General features: G+C 49.1%; 2 protein-coding genes across 4 annotated transcripts; one reads left to right on the top strand and one right to left on the bottom strand.

The window, feature by feature from the left end:
• Positions 1 to 243: 243 nt before the first annotated feature.
• On the top strand, positions 244 to 4,124 carry rnls (renalase, FAD-dependent amine oxidase). Of its 2 annotated transcripts, none has more exons than XM_026177743.2 (7): positions 244 to 481; positions 1,732 to 1,837; positions 1,923 to 2,065; positions 2,175 to 2,333; positions 3,351 to 3,524; positions 3,603 to 3,778; positions 3,860 to 4,124. In XM_026177743.2, exons 1-7 carry the CDS (start codon positions 364 to 366, stop codon positions 4,013 to 4,015), a joined length of 1,032 nt encoding a protein of 343 aa, XP_026033528.2. In that variant the 5' UTR covers positions 244 to 363; the 3' UTR covers positions 4,016 to 4,124. The 2 variants fall into 2 exon arrangements, with proteins under 2 accessions (XP_026033528.2, XP_026033530.1); XM_026177745.2 differs by having other exon boundaries at positions 265 to 481; positions 1,715 to 1,837.
• A 6,409-nt stretch (positions 4,125 to 10,533) lies between these two features.
• On the bottom strand, positions 10,534 to 16,591 carry ptenb (phosphatase and tensin homolog B). Of its 2 annotated transcripts, XM_026177749.2 has the most exons (9): positions 15,932 to 16,591; positions 14,703 to 14,787; positions 13,695 to 13,739; positions 13,208 to 13,251; positions 12,875 to 13,113; positions 12,330 to 12,471; positions 12,085 to 12,251; positions 11,499 to 11,741; positions 10,534 to 11,221 (listed from the first exon to the last, which is right to left on the bottom strand). In XM_026177749.2, the coding sequence occupies exons 1-9, from the start codon at positions 16,014 to 16,016 to the stop codon at positions 11,036 to 11,038; spliced, it is 1,236 nt and encodes a 411-aa protein (XP_026033534.1). In that variant the 5' UTR covers positions 16,017 to 16,591; the 3' UTR covers positions 10,534 to 11,035. The 2 variants fall into 2 exon arrangements, with proteins under 2 accessions (XP_026033534.1, XP_026033533.1); XM_026177748.2 differs by having other exon boundaries at positions 12,085 to 12,471; positions 15,932 to 16,584.
• Positions 16,592 to 17,362: the final 771 nt, after the last annotated feature.

Here is a 17,362-nt window from a genome sequence, read left to right as displayed (position 1 = left end):
ACAATAATGATAATGTTGTTTTCAGTCATATTAAAATACATTTTTCTTCAGCGTTAAAGAGTTTTAATATGTGGTAACTATGTATTACATGTATTATTTTAATTAAACCATGAACAGTGTTATGGACTGTAAGGATTTTATTTCATGTGAACCTTTAATACACCGTTTGTCGTATTTTATGTCACGTAGATGCAGAAACGCTTTAAACGTTTTCTGTGATTATTTTGAAATTCTATCCGGATGTGCAGCAGTTGTTTCCGTTTGACCCCGGGAAAGTTTTTGTTCGTCCTTCTGTGTGTCGGTTTCGTAACTCGTTCGGACCCGGTCTCTGCAGGTTTAGCCTGGCTCGGTTCCCGCGCTAACATGTCCCGGGTTCTGATCGTGGGTGCGGGCCTGACGGGCAGCTTGTGCGCATGTCTGCTGAGGAGAGAGCTGCAGAGCACGGTTCGGATTGTGGTGTGGGACAAAGCGAGGGGCGCAGGTGAGACAGACAGAAGTCCGTTCATAAAACTGCACAGTTTCCGTTTCCGGTGCCGTGATGGGAACACGGACACGCCGCAGAACACTAGTGACGCGTTTGTGTACCAGAGGAGCCTCCTCTGTAACTCGGCTCGGCTGTGATCACCTGCTGAGGGCGAATGACGTCAGTGTATATAGCAGAATCAGAAAGGTTTTATTGCCAAATGTTGAGCAGGTTTACAACATTAGGAAATTGCTGCGGTACTTAGTGCAAACATACCGTCATATAACGCTTAAATAGACATAAAAATAAGAATTAAAAGTGCTAAGTAGATAAATATATACATGAGTGCAGGTGGTGATCAGTGCAAACATGTGAACACAGCGTAGGGTCATGTGTTAGTGGTGGGAACAGTCATATGGTTATGTTCATGAGTCCAACAGCAGAGGGGAAGAAACTGTTCTTATGGCGAGAGGTTCTGGTGAGCAGGTAGCTGTCATTCCCACAGACACCCTCACCTGTAACAGAGACAGGAGCTTCCACCAGCATCTGTTTACACTCACCTGACATTTCATTAGGTACACTGGTGCCAGGTCAGACCCCCTGTGATTCTTCCTGTACATCATCTTCATCATCCTGAGGCTCAGTTTGAACAGATGATGAAATTCCAGCTGCCAGATTAAAAAGAGGGCTGTCCCCCATAATCAGGTTTTGTGTAATTTGATTGTGTTGAACATCATAAACCCACCTGCGACTGACTTTGGTTTGGAGACGTTTCCTGATGCTCAGCTTCAGTCGTGAACTGTCTGCCATCATATTCGCCTACAGACGGGATTCATGTCACGGGGTATCCCTGAATAATAAACACACTGGCTGATGACCCCGCTTTACTTTAAAAAACACTAAATTCCAACTGCTTTACAAACCGTAAACACTTTCTCAGAGCTCCAGAGTCACAGGTGAGTAAAGCTGTCTGCAGCCACTATAGAACACAGGTGTGACGGGATAATGTTCAGAATGGATCAGCCTATGAATTCATTTCCTTTTCTTTCTCCTTCTGTTTTGCGTATTTTTGTTCTTTATATATTCATCTTTAATATTGCAGATAGTTACACCTACACTTTTTTATGTTCAATAAAAGCTTTGTCTGCGTGCACTGAGCTGCTACCACGTGATTGGCTGATTAGTCATTTGTGTTAACGAGCAGTTAATAAAGTGGTTGGTTGGTTTGAGAGAGTAAAATGTGTGGAACAGTGGGAGTCTGTGTGCAGGCGGCAGGATGTCCACCAGCCACGCTCCCGACGCCTCGTCTCAATCGGCTGATCTGGGAGCGCAGTACATCTCAGCCACGCCCGCCTACGCTCGCACCCACCACAGGTAACGCACACCTGTTGCCTTAAAGGGCCAGTACGCCTCTGTAGCTGGGGCTTCAGGCAGGCTGACCGTGCGTGTGCGTGTGCAGGTTTTACTCGGAGCTCCTCTCTGTGGGCCTCCTGCAGCCCCTCGACTGTCCCATCGAAGGTCTGAAGGACCACGAGGGCACCGAGAACTACGTGACGCCACTGGGCACGAGCAGCATCGTCAAGCACTTCCTGTCACAGTCAGGTAAACGTCCACCTGTTGGTCAACTGTCCAATCAGATTCACCTGAAACGCACAGGCTGACTCTGATTCAGTTGGAATTAAACTTTATTGAGTCTTCGTCTGTGTGTCAGGAGCCGATTTGTTCCTTGAGCATCACGTGACCGGCCTGTATCGCCGTGGTGCATCGTGGGAGGTCGAGAGGAAGGCAGGAGCCAGTGAGACGTTTGACGCCGTCGTCCTGACGATGCCGGTCCCTCAGATCCTGCAGCTGCAGGGAGACCTGGGACAATGTAAGACGGCCAGAACACACAAGGAAACACACACACTCGGTGTATGTTTTATGAGGTAAAAAAATGACGTCTTGTGAAACACGGGTCTCAGACTTCATCGACACTGACACGAATGTGAGATCTGAGGTGTGGCGTCTCAGTCAGTAACACCATTCCGCCACACGGGGGCAGCAACAGCTGCAGGGAGAAGATCCAGCTGTTAGACACGACCCATGTTCATCGCTGTGATCAATAACTCTGAGGTTCTGATCACAAAGGTCGACCTGGGCAGACGGGACGATCCTTCCAGTCCAGCCGCTGACCTCAGAGCAGCGCAAACACTGGACTCTTATTTTGAAGAGGTGCTGACTGCTTCCTGCTCCCACAGTTTACACACACACACACACACGATCAGCACACTCTGATGTTAAGTAATTTTCCAGAGCTCTGATTGGCTGATAGATTCTTCACAACACTACACCGCTGTGTGTGGGTGTGTGTGTGTGTGGTCCTTGGTAGTGACTACTGTCCTCACAAAGACAGAAATACAAGCATGTGTGTGCGCGCACTTGCTGCAGAACAGCAGCAGCTCCACATGTGGCTTTCTAGATGGTGATGTCACCTTCAGCTTCTCTGATTGGCTGAGAGCAGACAGCGCCCATTTCCTCTGCGCTGACACACACACATACATCTAATAATAACCTGTGTGTGTGTGTGTGTGTGTGTGTGTGTGTGTGTGTGTGTGTGTGTGTGTGTGTGTGTGTGTGAGAGAGAGGCAGCCGCCTGTTTCTGTCTCTGAGCTCTAAGCCAAGAATGAAACAGCAGCAGACTTTTCATGTTTGTCTGGAGTGACGCACACACACACACACACACACACACACACACGCACACACACACACACACACACACACGCACACACACACACACACACACACACGCGCGCGCACACACACACACACACACACACAGGTGAGTTCTTCTGTGGTGATTCGGGGGTGGGGCTTCCTGCTGATTGGCCCATGTCTCCTTGTCTGTCAGTGCTGTCTGTCCAGCAGAGGCAGCAGCTGGAGGGCGTTGTCTACTCGTCCCGCTTCGCCCTCGCACTCTTCTTCTCCCCCGACGCCGTCGTGAAAGTTCCCTGGGGCGCGAAGTACGTCACGAACAGCAGCTGCATCCGCTACGTCGCTGTGGACTCCAAGAAGCGCGGCGCAGGTGTGTCCGTCGTCTGTCTGCTCCCCTGTATGTTCCTCTCACCTGTATCTCGCTCACTGCTTTTGTCCACCTGCTCAGACGCTCCGGGCCGCGGCCCCTCCCTCGTCGTACATACCGGCGTCCCGTTTGGCCTGGAACACCTGGAGCGAGACAAGGAGGATGTCCAGCCAGTCATCTTGCGGGAGCTGCACAGGCTGCTTCCTGGCCTGCCTCAACCAATCAGCATCAAGTGTCAGAAGTGGCGGTACTCACAGGTGAGTCATCTGTTTGTTGTAACCTGAACTCCTCCCCCAATGCGGCGATTGACTCATGGCCCCTCCCCCTCTCTCTTGCAGGTCCAGACCTCAGTGCCTGACTGTCCGGGTCACATGACCATCCTGGACGAGCCGCTGCTTGTCTGCGGCGGCGACGCCTTCACCCACTCCAACTTTGATGGCTGCGTGGAGTCCGCACTGAGCATGCTCAGAGTGCTGAAGGCCAAATTTGCCTGATCAATCATTAAACTGATCAATCACAATGTTTCTTTTGTCGATCAATGAACTGCAGATGTGTGAGCTTGTGCTGCGTTCACTAACGTTAGTAAAAAGTTTGTTAAAACCATTTTCAGCTTCAAATTCTTTTTTCTTACATTACACTCGTTAATCACTGACCTCCACTGGGAAATAACAGGTGCCCCCGGATGGAGCCTTGGAGAACTCCCAGTTACCCCTGTCCTGTAACTGGGATTGGACCAGTTTATCAGTGGCAGGTGTTTAAAAGCAGCACTGAGATACGCTCATGGAAACGCTGTTGATATTTAGTCTCCTGTTGGGTCAGAACGAGTCGAGGAGGGCGGGTGTGTTTGGGCCCACCTCCGGTTTGTGCAGGTCTTTGAACGCCTCAGACCTTCTGTGGGTTTTGGCCGTGTGGTGTGGAGGTGACTGACAGCTGAAGCTGTTTTATGAGCTGAGCTGTTTGGGTCAAAACAAAGCGAGTGTGGGTGGAGCTGAGCGTGGGTGGAAGCTTGCACCCTCCGTGGAATGAGGGTTGAAGTGTCTGATGTGAAATCTGCCACACCTTAAGGCGTCAGGTGACCGGCCGGTTGTCTGAGGTGGAGGCGTGGTGGGTGCAGTCCAGCTGGTGGAGCTGCTGCCTGAGCGTCTCCGCTGCTCTGCGCCTCCTTTGATCTTTTTATAGCAGCAGATGAGACAGAATCAGTGATGGCTCGCTGCCCACGAGGCACACTGAGCGCGTGTGACCTCATTTCTCCTCCCCGCTCCCTGCTGCACTGCACGGTGGGGCAAGCGAGCCATTATCATTTCTGCCAAGTCACCGGTCGATCGTGCACGTGCGCGCACACGCAGGATTGAGCTGAGGCGCTCCTGTGTGCGCGAGTCTGTGCAGCAGCGGAGCATAAACGAGTTTGTCAGAGAAGAAGACGATGATGGTTGTTCACGGCTGGCACAGCGCGTCGTCTACTAAGGTGGGAGTTGGTGGTTCGATTCCTGTCTGCAGTGTCCTCCATCCATCAGTGTGAACCGTGGGCGTTTCTATGAATGAGGCGTGTTGAAACACTGTATCAGAATCAGCCCATTAATTATTTACTGGACAAAAAGTGAATTCTTATTTTTAACTCTGAGCCGAGTCAGAGTTAATCAGAACATCCAGCTGAATGTCTGTAAGTAATCACATTACATTGTCAAACTCAGGAACAATAAAGAGCACTACCACAGCTGTGGGTGTGGCAGCTGTGGCTGGTGACGAGTTAAACAGTGCGGTCAGTCACGTCTGCCTCAGCCTCCTGAAACACCCAACGCAGCTTTAGAACTGATCGATCGTGGCTCAAGAGTTGGCAGTTCGAGCCCCGGCTCCGACAGTCTCGGTCGTTGTGTCCTTGGGCAAGACACTTCACCTGTTACCTACCGGTGGTGGTCAGAGGGCCCGGCAGCCTCGCCTCTGTCAGGTCGCCCCAGGGCGGCCGTGGCTACAACGTAGCTGCCATCACCAGTGTGTGAATGTGTGGGTGTAGTATAAAGTGCTTTGGGACTAAGTAAAGCGCTATACAAATACAGGCCATTTAAAACATGAGTTCACCAAGAGTTTATTCAACAAAATGCCCCAAAGCCATTTTCTTCCCTTAAAGCAGCGCACTGAGCACTTGATAACAGAGCAAATGGACCTTAAGAGAAATTCTTTTTCGTACTGACAGACACCTGAAGCATTATGGGAGTCGTAGTTCTAAAACCAAGCAAACAAAAATCAAACAATGAGCAGCTGTTTATAAATAGTTTATTCACCTTTACAGTGTTTTTATTTCTTTATAAAACAAAGAGAGGAGGAATAAAAGAGGGGGGGTCAGATTAACATGTTGCCATGGTGATATAGTTTGTAGTCAGGTGGCATTTTTTGTTTGTTGATTGGAAACTAAAATGAACACCTGTGTGCAGCTGACGTGTGACACGAGGCTCGGAGTCGGGTACAAAACCACATCTGATCGAGACCACAAACCCCGCCCCAAAAAGGGGCCGTCCTTAAACAGCAAAGCAGAAGGAAAGTTATTGTTAGCATTGTGCTAGCGACCTCGTTTAAGCTAACGTTAATGGCTGTTTTTGTCGCCGTGAAAACAAGCTGAGCAGCTGCGTAGCGTCCCACGTTCCTTTTAGTTTTCACTGGTCAAATGCGCCAAGACACGTCGTCAGCTTTAACGGATTTAAGGTGCTCGTGTTTATTTTGTTACCGAGTTACTCAACAGCAGGAGGTGGGGCTTAGTGATGACACCACACATCTGTGAAATATAGATTTAAAGGCAAAGAGGGAGCTGCCCGTTAATGACAGCAAATAATTCTGGATGTGTTGAAACAGCCATCAAGTGTTAACAGGAGGCCAGGAAGACACGGGCCCACATTTATTTAGTTATTAAACCTCAGTTAAAACGTATTTCACCACACCCGGTGGACTGACCAGTCAAAGCTTGGTCCACTAAAGCCTGGCCTGAAATCACGCTCGCTGTCTTCTGGAAGCCTGCTGAGGGGCAGCACCCGGGGCTCTAGTTTCTGTAGTTGGCCTGCAGGTTAACGTTTGAAGCTTTGGCCATGTTTAGACTGAACAGGAGCGAGAGGAGATACACTCTACGCCAATGATGTGTTGTTTTATGTTCAGGACTCAGATCTGGGGAACAGCTGACATCAGCTCATCAGGAAAGCAGAGTAATAAGACAAAAGCAGAACAGATGGCTAAACAGCCTGATCTGGACGAGTTTCTGTTGTTCTTTCTCTAACTGGACCAACAGACATGGTTTGGGTACACAACTCAGAGGAAACGTCTGAAACTACTGAAGGTGTGGTCATATGACATCCATCCGATTTACTTGAATGAAAGGAGGCTGAAACACTGACGCTGGTTTGTGAAATGCAGAATCCGTTATTCTAACGAGGTTCTCCGTGAGGATAACACGAGCAGACTATGCCACATGTCTTGATGGGTCCCAGTTCCCTTGTGGGATCAATAGAGCATCTATCTACAGACTGTTGCACAGAGAAACGGTGACACCTTAACCTTACGGCGAAAAACAAACAGAGTGTGAACACAGACTGTAATTACAAACGGACCCAAACTCAACAATTAGGAACACAAAGGCGTCCGAGCTTCATCGTGGCAGGTTTGGTGAAGAGACGCAAACAGCAGAGCTGAAGCACTGTGTGGTCGGGGACAGAAACAGGACGTCTGAGGAAGCAGGAAGTACCGGAGCTTGTCACAATGACCGCTTTTCCACTGGTGCCAGACCCAGCACACAGATCTGAGAATCGTTAGCAGATGTTGGGCTAATGTCTGCGCGAAAAGCACCCCACCCAGAGTCTGCCAATCACTGGATGAATTTCTTGCGGTAGGCCCTCCCGTAGCGTTTGACGGCACGGGTCCTAACTTCAGGAGCAGCAGGCTCTCTGGTGGGGCCGCTGTTTCAGCACCACAGCAGTGGGAAAGAGGCAGGCGCGGTGCATTAAAAGGCAAAATTCGAGGTTCCTTCACACAGAGTTGCCGCAGAATCCCTGATGATGTCAGAATCGGGGAGGAGTTTGACCCCAGCTCTGTTAACAGGTGACCACTTTCTATGAAACTCCAGGTGAGGAGAAGAGCTGAACGGAGGTTTGTATACAACCAACAATGAAAAGACACTGAGCACCTTGAACAGTCAGAGACGTGGACAGCACCTGCCTGGCCTCAAACACCTGAACCTGCTCAGCAGTGGAGAATATTACCAACATGAAATACTACAGCACTCAGTCTTCCACGTTCGGACCCATCTCTGGATCTCTGCAAGCTTCCCTTTGGGTAAAGCGGTGAGGTCTGCTGGAAAATCATTTGGAGAACCACAAAGAGTCAAAACGCAGCTTCTACCCATCGTTCTGGACTCGACCACGACCTGCCCCAAACCTCATCGAGTGACTGCGCTTCAGTAAAACTGTGGGTGTTAAGAACAAATCCACCTGAATGGAGTCAAACCATGGACTCTGGTACAGGTCTACACTACACCCTGGTCACTGCTGAACGGGTCAGTGACAGGACGTGAGGCCAGGTCTGATAGCACCTAACAGGACTCGAGACAGGAAATGCTGCTGTAAAAATCCCAGTGGCTGTATGGCCACGCTGACGACACAGCTGCTGGGCATTAGAGATCAGGAGTGGACGAACACGCACGCTGCTGGTAGAGAGCACCACAGATGGACGACCAGTCCTGGGCTCGCTCAACAAGCTGCATGCACTGGCTGTCAGTAGCACCAGGCCACGGCGTTAGACGTGCTCACACAGGATGCCGTTTGTTTGGCTAAATGTCAATCTAACCTAAAAACCCTTGGCACTGATGAGGAGGCATTAGATCGGTCATAAGAGAGAGCACAAAGGAACAGTTGGCAGTTGCTTCAGCATCATCATCACCATCACCAAGAGCTCTGCAAACATGTTCAACCTTGGATGGCAAGAACGGGCGAGCTCCCAAAGATCTGAGGGTCAAACACACCTTCAGATCTTCTCCTTTTGGGGTCAAGCTCAAGGTTCAGCATCTTATTTATCCTGATTGCAACTGAACATGAGTGAAATCATCATTACTGATGCCTCTGCCTTCATTACAGGTCACCAGCTCTTTGACGTTAAACACATCTGGAGATCAAGATGGGAGGTTTTTTTACTGAAGGCATCGGCACTACAACTTTGGAGTTTGTGTTTTAGATCCTCATGGTGCATCCTGTGTGACCAGACCTGCCAAGACCCACAGGTTCAACAACAGAGACCCAGATACCACACCCACGATGAACTATCAGTCATAGCAGGGTCCACGATAGCTTTTAGCACCAAATGTGAGGACGGAAATCAGGCATCAGGACTAAAACTTCTACCTGTGCCCGACCAGGACGCAGATGACCCTGTAGATGCTCCGGACCATCGGACAGACTTTTATACGGTGTGACTGGCTGAAGTCAGACGGTGTTTATGGTCACTGCATTAGGCCTTATTATACTGTACATGTAATATCTTTATGCAGAACGGTGGATGTGCAAGAAGAAGCTTAATGGTCAAAACAGTCGTCCAAGAGCCCGCTTTAACTTTACATATGTTGCATGGCAAAGCCAAACCTCCAGTAGCTGAAACATCTCTAATACTCATTCTGTCAGTTTGAAACAAGTCTCAAACCTGCTGTGATGCCAACGTGACTCTCCAGCCATCGTCCCTGGTGTTAAAGGTACAATTTGCAAGAATATAAGTGCTTAAACATCTCCAAGAAGTAGTAGTGAGTAAAAACGATTAATAGTCTATGGACAGAGTAATAATTCTAGAGCGTTACCATTCTGAAAGATCAGAAACCAGAGACACACAGAGGCTGACCATCGTGATGGCGCCGCTCGGTCAGCACAGCGTTCCACCTGTTTTTTGGGCAGTGATCCCAAAATCCTCATGACCCCGACGAGGTCCCAGTGTCCATTCAAAAGATGCTCCAAATGGACCTGGCAGACCTTTAGCTTAGAGTAGTTTTACTAAAAAGAAATCCACGACGTTGTAATGATGGCACTGCCACGCTGCGGACTCCGGCTGCAGAAAGCCAAAGCTCACAAACGGCAGCTTCATGAGGACTACAGCGCAACACGAGCCGAATCAGATCTCCTGCACAGACGGAGCGCGCCTGGAAATATTTACAAGGCCGTCAAGATTCACTCGAGTGTCCTTCATAAAGTGCATGCCAGACACAGCGAAAGCCAGCGCTCTGGAGTCAAAGATTTCTGCTTCAGTCTGTGCTGGGGGCTAGCCTATATAGGTGTGTAGCTTAAAGCAGATCGCTGCAGGAATGGTTATACTGTGCAGTAGCTCATTTGTCGTTTAGCTTAATGATTGATATATTTCAGAGTACAACAAAAACAAGGTTCTTTGAAGTGTAGGAGCTGATTGAAAGACTGAACAGTCCTTCTGTGCAAAACTGAGGACAGACAGAGAAGCAGTGAAGCAGGTGTTCACGCACTCAGAGCATCCTTCAGCAGATGATTGACGGAGCTGCAGAGGATTGTGAATAATAACGTTTCTCATCTTCACTGTGACATTCAACAGCAGGTTGTCGCTTCTCTTTGTGCTTGGTCCCAAACTGGGTCCAGATCAGCGACGGGACCCGTCCGGCCGGTCCAAACAAGGCTCGGGGAGAAAAGTTCAGACCTACAGCCCAACCCAATTTAGACTGGATTAAACAGGCTGCTGCAAACTGGATCAGGAGTTTCCAGTTGAAGGTGTTTGAAGTATTTGGGAGAATAAATAAATGCGGTCACGGTGACCCGGGGGTTCGACCTTTTTAAATCAGCATCTCTTTTTAAAAGAACAGATTCACCTCACCCAATGCTGATATTTTGCCAGGTTCATCACATGACCGTCTGCCATCATCAGCATCGTGGTTTCACATTTTGAGTCAGGTAAATTATTTTGGTTGTCCCGCAGTGATCCACGTCTCAGATTCAGGTGAAGCACAGGAACTGGCCTTCAAAGCTCCACGTGGGTCCACGCTCGACCTGAATTTGAGTTTTCAGCACACAGAGAGAAGCGTCAACACTGAGAAAGCCTGAAGAGAGCAGAGATGAAGACAGAGTCCAGACCGCTCAGCACGAAACAAAGCTGGTCGGGAGGGGCTTCGTCCCACAGACGCCGCGGTGTGGTCACTAAAGAAGTCTACTCGTCTTTCCGTTTGTCTAGATTCAAGTTTTACTCCTTTAAACTGTGATTTCCTGCGTCACACTGTCCACTCGCCTGGCCCCGCCCACATGCTTACAAATCCATGTCATGTGATTGTCCAGCTGTGTAGAAGTTTGGGGGGTGGGGATGGCGAAAGTTTTCTGATCAGAGTCCCACTGATCAGCTGCGGTCCGCCGGCGATACTCCCCGTTAGCTAACCGCCCGCTAGTCTTCGTCTGGGTTCACGAGTGTATACATACATACATACATACTGGAGATATATATACATGTATATAGCTGTATGTTTGCGTATTAGAGAGAGTGCGTGTGTGTCAGACTTTTGTGATCTGATTGTGGTCTTCGTCTTCAAACCCCTCGTTCTCAGGGTCCGAGTCCGTCGTGTCCGAGTAGCGGTAGTGATCCGGTTCGTTGTCGCTGGCGTCTGGCGTCATCGAGGACGTGCTGCTCGCGTCACAGTTGGCTCCTTCTTCTACCGTCTTGGTGAAGAACAGTTTCACCTGAAGCAGAAGAAGAAGCAGACCGTCAGTCTGGAGGTCACCTGCCTGCTGCTAACGCTTTTAAACTACAGATGGCGGGCAGCGGCGCTCTGCCGCTCATCGCTCTCTGTGCTTCTAACGAGTTTACACGCTAGCACAGCAGAAATCATCTTCCTGGTCATTACAGCTGGGTTTGTGCGGCTCGTCAACTTAACGAGTCTTTTTCTTAAAGAACAAAACAAGCAGGATATTTACTCAGCGCCATCGCCGTCAACGGCGTCGCTGCTCAGCAGCTTACCTTGAAGTTCGGGGAGAAGTTCCTGTTGGCCTTGTCCTTGTTGGCCTTGTCCAGGTCGTTCTTGGTCAGCGTGAGGACCAGGTAGTCTCTGTCGTTGGTTTCGCTTCCCGGCGTCATCGGGGTCTGCGGCGTCCTGTCAAACAGCTCTCTGGGTGTCCCCGCGCTGCCGTTCTCCATCCTCTCTGGGACTTCCTCCGGACCCGGGATGAAGAAGGTGTTGATCCAGAAATGGAACATCTTCTCCTACAATGAGAAAAAGCAGTGAGGAAACCAGGCCGGCCGTGCGCTCTGCCATCGTGGACACGTGTCCGTGTTCCACCTCCTCTGGTCCCCGGAGAAAAACCTGTGCTCCTAAAACTGATGCTGAACATCTACAGTAAAGACTAGTTTGAGTTTGGCACTGAATAACCAAGGCTGACCTTTGACCTTTGACTGTGAGGAAATATTCAGTCCTGCTCAGACACAGGGTCTGCACAAGACTCAGCACTGACCACAGACGGCCCTTCGAGGTGAGCCCAGACAAACTACACCAGGCCACATGTGAACCCCACTCAGGACAACAAAGAGGACTCCATCACCTCCTCACCTTCTTCAGCACCTTGTTCTGCTTGTGGAAGAACTCCACCTTGATGTCTCCACAGACAGGAAGTGGCTGCGGGAACTCAAACAGCATCAGTTTGTCTTCCCTGCGGGTGTGGCCGGGGTTAGAGGTGTGGATCTTCACCTTCAGCTGGTACACGACAAACTGGGGGTCTGCGGGGAGCACAGGGACACCCGTTAATTCAACTGAAGTCGCTCGAAGCGACAGCAGACTTACTGCTCGAGACTCACTGCAGGTGCCTCCGGTGAACATGGGGATGGTTTCAAACAGCATCTTGTGGAAGAGCAGAGCCACCGGTTTGTACTGCAGCTGGTTCTTCAGCAGGAAGTTGTAGTAGACAACGTAGCGCCGCTGGCTCGGGATGGTCACACCCTGAACATCAACAGATCAATCGTGAGGTCAGGTTATATCAGAGTCTTTCAGCATCCTCATCAGCCGCCTCTGCAGAGTTAGAATTCATCCATTCATTCTGTCACGCTGTCAGGGTTGCAGGGGCACCCTGGGAACACCCGGACGGGCCGCCAGGCTGTGGCAGGGCTAACAGAGACAGACAATCACTCACACTCACACCTGTGGACCGTTTAGAATCGCCAGGTAACCTAACCCCACTAGCTGCATGTGTTTGGACTGTGGGAGTACCCGGAGAGAACCCCTGCAGACACGGGGAGAACATGCTCAGGGTTTACCGCCCAGTTACAACCTTATTCATCACAACAGCTGCTCAAGGCGCCTCGTATCACGAGGCAAAGGCTCCACATGAACACAAAAAGGTTACCTTCTTGTCGTGGGTGCGGACCTCCCCGTAGAAGTCGAGGGCCTCCTGAGCTTCCTGGAACTTGCCCCGGTGCAGCAGGTAGGCGCAGATCATCACGCCGGTGCGGCCCTTTCCCGCCTTGCAGTGGATGGCAGCGACGTGCTGCTCGTCCTCGCTCAGCCACTTGTCCAGGTCCTCGCAGAACGGCTTTATCAGCTCCAGCTGGGGCGGGTTGTGGTCCTCGAACGGGTACTGAGCGACTGGGAGAGGAGGAGCAGAGCGACGGCTCGTTACCCAACACCAGACAAACACACTGCCTCTCAAAGGTCAGAGGTCACAAGAGGACAGGCTCACCTTGGCAGTTGAACTTTGATGAGTCGTAATGTCGCTCCGCACATCTGTGGAAAGGCACACAGATGTTAGGACTGGCCGCCTCGCCGGCAGCTGTCGGCACCTCTGAAGGAATGTTTAGCTCGCTGACGTAAGGAGCTGCGGTGAGAGGCGGAGTCCACCTGACAGACGCTCACCTGAGTACGTTAAAATGAACCCCTCACCCACTTCTCTGTGCTTGACGTCACAGTATTATCCTGTTTGTTAAACCTGCGCTGCTGTCAGTACACCTGGACCTGCTGAGCTGAGTCGGCACGCCTGTGGGCGGGGCTCCTCACATGAACATTTCCCACATCAGTGAGCGAATGAAAACTTTAGAACTGAAGGCCCGTCAGGCTCGACTCCTGAGGGCCCCGGTCCTAACAGTCTGGTCTAAACTCAGCTTTATGACCTGAACAGGAAGTTTTCATTTCAAGACATCATCACAGAGGAAAGCAGACTGAGTACTCACAGGTTGTAGATCTTATAGTGATTCTTGTGCTTCGAGTCTAAAAACCTGAGAGGAGAGGCGGGGCAAACCGTTAGAGAAGCTTTAAAAAAGACCGACTTTACTCACACGGCAGCTCCACGATGACATGTGGAGTGTTATTACAGCGTTATCACACTACAGTGTTATTGCAGAGTTTGCTGTGAGGCTGAGGTGAAAGTCTTTCATCCAGAAATCCTACGCCGAGCAAACCAGCTTTAAAAACCAACACGTGGTCTCCGCAGCGCCCCCTGCTGGTGTCTGAACACGACGCGGCTTTAACGAGGCTGACGTCACATTTCGAGCACGTCTGTAATCAATAAAATAATCTTCTATTATTGCTCAGCTGATTGAAGCTCGCTCACTTGTACACTTCACATTTTTGTGGCCCACCTTAAAGCAAACTTCCTTCTGATTTGCCAGGTTCAGGAAGCCTACTGAGGAGCTCCTGCTCTGGACTCACTGGAGATCAGTTTTCAGTGGAGCAATATCCCATATGGAAAAGATACATATAAATCTTATAAAGTTTGTATCTGTCTTGTGTGAAACTTGTATGAAAAGCATACAAGAGTGAAAACAAATATAAGATCCCTTGAAAAATTATATAATGAAACTTGTATGTTTTGGATACTTCCTAAAACAATATATGAAAGTAACGAGAAAGTGGCCACGTTCATGAGTAAATCATATAAGTTTTTACTATTTCTTTTCCATATGGGAATCACTGAGTCTGTGTTCTTTCTGAGCGTGGATCAAAGAAAATCTCCAGTTTCAAACTTTCGGTGGTTTTCGTTTGTGTGTCCATCCAATTTTTAAGATTTCCACCTTCGCTAGCAGCAGCGATCATTAATCCGTTAACAGGAAGTGACCCAATAACCTTAAAAACTGGGTTGTGCATTTTTTCAGTACGGGATCAGATTTCACAGCGATGTTTACAGGAGGCGCTGCTGAGCACTAAAAACATGGGTCAGAGAAGGTCAAAGGTCATCTTACCGAACCACGTCGTCGATGTTGTTCCTGTAAACGCCCTCCAGCCGCTCGGCGGGGAAACCCATCGCGATGATGTTTGGATAAATGTCTGATGGAGCGCCGCTCAGGACCAAACGTCTGAACACAGCTGGACCCCAAAAACTAGCACTCAAACATCCAATCACAGAGCTTCATACCATCACATGATTAGTCAGATCTCTCTCCTGGACTCCTCCCCCTTTAAGACAACCTTTGGGTTGGGTTTGGCTGCCCCTCATAAACAGAAGGTCTAACAGCAGGTGGCCGGCGCATACGACCGAAAACACAACAGTTCCTCTTTAAAAATGAATAAACCATCACATCATCGGAAACGAGTCGAGTTTCCCTAATCGATCAGTTTACCTCAGAAGGTGGTAACAGGTCAGGTATCAGAGTCAGCTGACAGGAAGTTTGCCAAAGCGATGAATCAACTGTCAGAAACCTGAAGAGGTCAACGACATAAAAACAGCTAAGAGAATAAAATGTAACGTCAGGCGTCTGTAAAGGCACAAAGCACCCCTACTCTGATCAATAATCAAACTGATCGGGACTTTCACTGTGCTGATCATCCTCAGTCCCTCCACCATAAGTGGCTATTTGCTTTCTGATCAATCAGTCCTGTTCAATCAGCTGCATGTGGATTGGTGCCTTCAGCCCTGCAGGAGGTCCTCTGAATCAAACTTTATTAACACAGGAGAGAAGCGAACACCACTAAATATGACCAAACAGAATAATCAATCATCAGTAGTGATCGATAGATTTCATTAATTCAGTGCTGGGTTTGTTATTTTACTAATAACACACAGGTTGGTCGATAATCGATATTCTGACCTACAGCAGATGCATCAGAGCAGCCTGGAGATGCTCCAACAGACCTCACGCCGAACTGCATTGAAAAATCTGCTAAATTAAGACTAATTAGCAGACGTGTCAGTGTAAGGGGACAGCATGAAGACGGTCGCTGCAGAAAAAACCAGCGGAACATCTGGACCATGAAGACCGACCGAGAACAGCCTTCAGGCACGAGCCAGCAGACACGAGCCCGCCTCTAAATGTGCGAATTTTTGAGTCCGGCTGCTCATCAGCAATACGCCCCACACCGAGCCGCCTCCTTAAATCACAGCTTTTCTGAACAGGCTTCTGCACGGCGCTATCTCACACACACACACACACACACACACACACACACACACACACAAAAAGGTAAAGGATACAGGTCAGGTCCAGGTCGAAGCCGTCCTCCTGGTACCGCCTTTTGTTCCTGCTCACAATCCCCCGGATTCTGATTAAGGCAGCCATCGCTGCGCCCCGGCCTCCGGTGAGGTCTGTCAGCGGGTCAGAGATCACCGGGAGACGGTCTGTTTTACTGCGGAGCCTCAGCTGTCTGGTTACCCTGGTAATCCTGGGCAGCTAGCTCGCAGCTAGCCGGCCTCCAGTCCCGCGATTTCCAGATTTAAAGAATAACCCGCAGAAAAATAAAGCCCAAATAAAATCCAGTAGAAACCTCGACCCGAAGCAGCACGAATCGGTCCCTTTATCCGGCCTGCTCGCTGCCTCCCGAGCCCCGCTCTGGATGGATGCTAGCCGACCTGCTAGTAGAGATGCATCCGGGCTGTCGCTGCTCTTTTATGGATCAGAACAGGGGAGCTCCGAGGCCTCCTCCCCGCTCCCGCAGCGGGCCCGGGTTTCCAGATCCCCTGCCTGCAGACAAAGACCATCTGCGGAAGGACGGCCGGTGCGGAGCCGGTCCTCCGGACGTATCCAGCAGAGCTGTTCCCGGCCTATGAGCGCAGGAGAGCCGCCGTGCCTGAATGCAGGTGAGTGGAGAGAAACCCTCTCCGCCTCGGTGCCTTTGAGCAGAGCGACTAGACGACAGTTACGCATGCGTCAAGTCTACAGCAGGAGAGACGTCCACATCCGCCCGCCTTCAAAATAAATGACGTACCTCAAAGGACTTGTTTTTTTTTCTTATTCTTAAGCGTTTCCGCAAATGAATTTAAACACTATCATGGAAAAAACACATTTTACGTCCACAGTACAACCTAAAGACTTTAAGGACTTGTGTGTTCCATTTATTCAAGTTATTTAAGTATGTTTTTTTAATGAATCGATCCCAGTGGTGGGTTAATAGTTAAAACACTTTTGAATCTTTCAAAAAAATATTAAATTTTTCACCAAACAGCAGCAGAACAGCAGATTTACTGATGTATTTATCATCAGAGGGACAGAGATGCTGCCAAATTTACCTATGGTGATAATAATCATAATAATAATAATATAAATTCCTGAAACATACTCATACATATTTAACGTTGTTAGTATTATTGCTATTGTACAGAATTTATCAACAGCTATTTCAGTTTGTTTTATGTTATCAATACATACATTTTTTTTAATTCTATCCTTAATTAGATTACTGTTTTTTCTTTAATTTTCATTTTATGTAGTTTGAATTAATTATTTCATTTATACGTATATAATTTAGTCATGTTTACCTTAATGTATGTATTAAAAAAAGAAAATTGATAAAAGACGTCATTAAATGACGTGTGCGGGTTACATAATTCACTGTAGATCGCGAACTTTGCTTTTATTTTGTAAAGCTGCTCACTTTATTTCGGTGGGTCACTTTTCCTGACTCGATG

The sequence above is a fragment of the Astatotilapia calliptera genome, chromosome 8, assembly GCF_964374335.1.
Source record: "Astatotilapia calliptera chromosome 8, fAstCal68.1, whole genome shotgun sequence".
NCBI lineage: Eukaryota > Metazoa > Chordata > Actinopteri > Cichliformes > Cichlidae > Astatotilapia > Astatotilapia calliptera.
Note: the sequence above shows the minus strand (reverse complement) of the source record. Positions and strands in the feature narration are given on the sequence as shown.

Coding starts and splice junctions, on each gene's coding strand:
- rnls (XM_026177743.2), top strand. CDS start 364: ATGTCCCGGGTTCTGATCGTGGGTGCGGGCCTGACGGGCAGCTTGTGC. Junction 2,334..3,350: donor GCAGGGAGACCTGGGACAAT/GTAAGACGGCCA, acceptor CTTGTCTGTCAG/TGCTGTCTGTCCAGCAGAGG. Junction 3,525..3,602: donor CTCCAAGAAGCGCGGCGCAG/GTGTGTCCGTCG, acceptor CCACCTGCTCAG/ACGCTCCGGGCCGCGGCCCC.
- ptenb (XM_026177748.2), bottom strand. CDS start 16,016: ATGGCTGCCTTAATCAGAATCCGGGGGATTGTGAGCAGGAACAAAAGG. Junction 11,742..12,084: donor AGAACAAGGTGCTGAAGAAG/GTGAGGAGGTGA, acceptor TTCTCATTGTAG/GAGAAGATGTTCCATTTCTG. Junction 11,222..11,498: donor ACTTCTCCCCGAACTTCAAG/GTAAGCTGCTGA, acceptor CTTCTGCTTCAG/GTGAAACTGTTCTTCACCAA.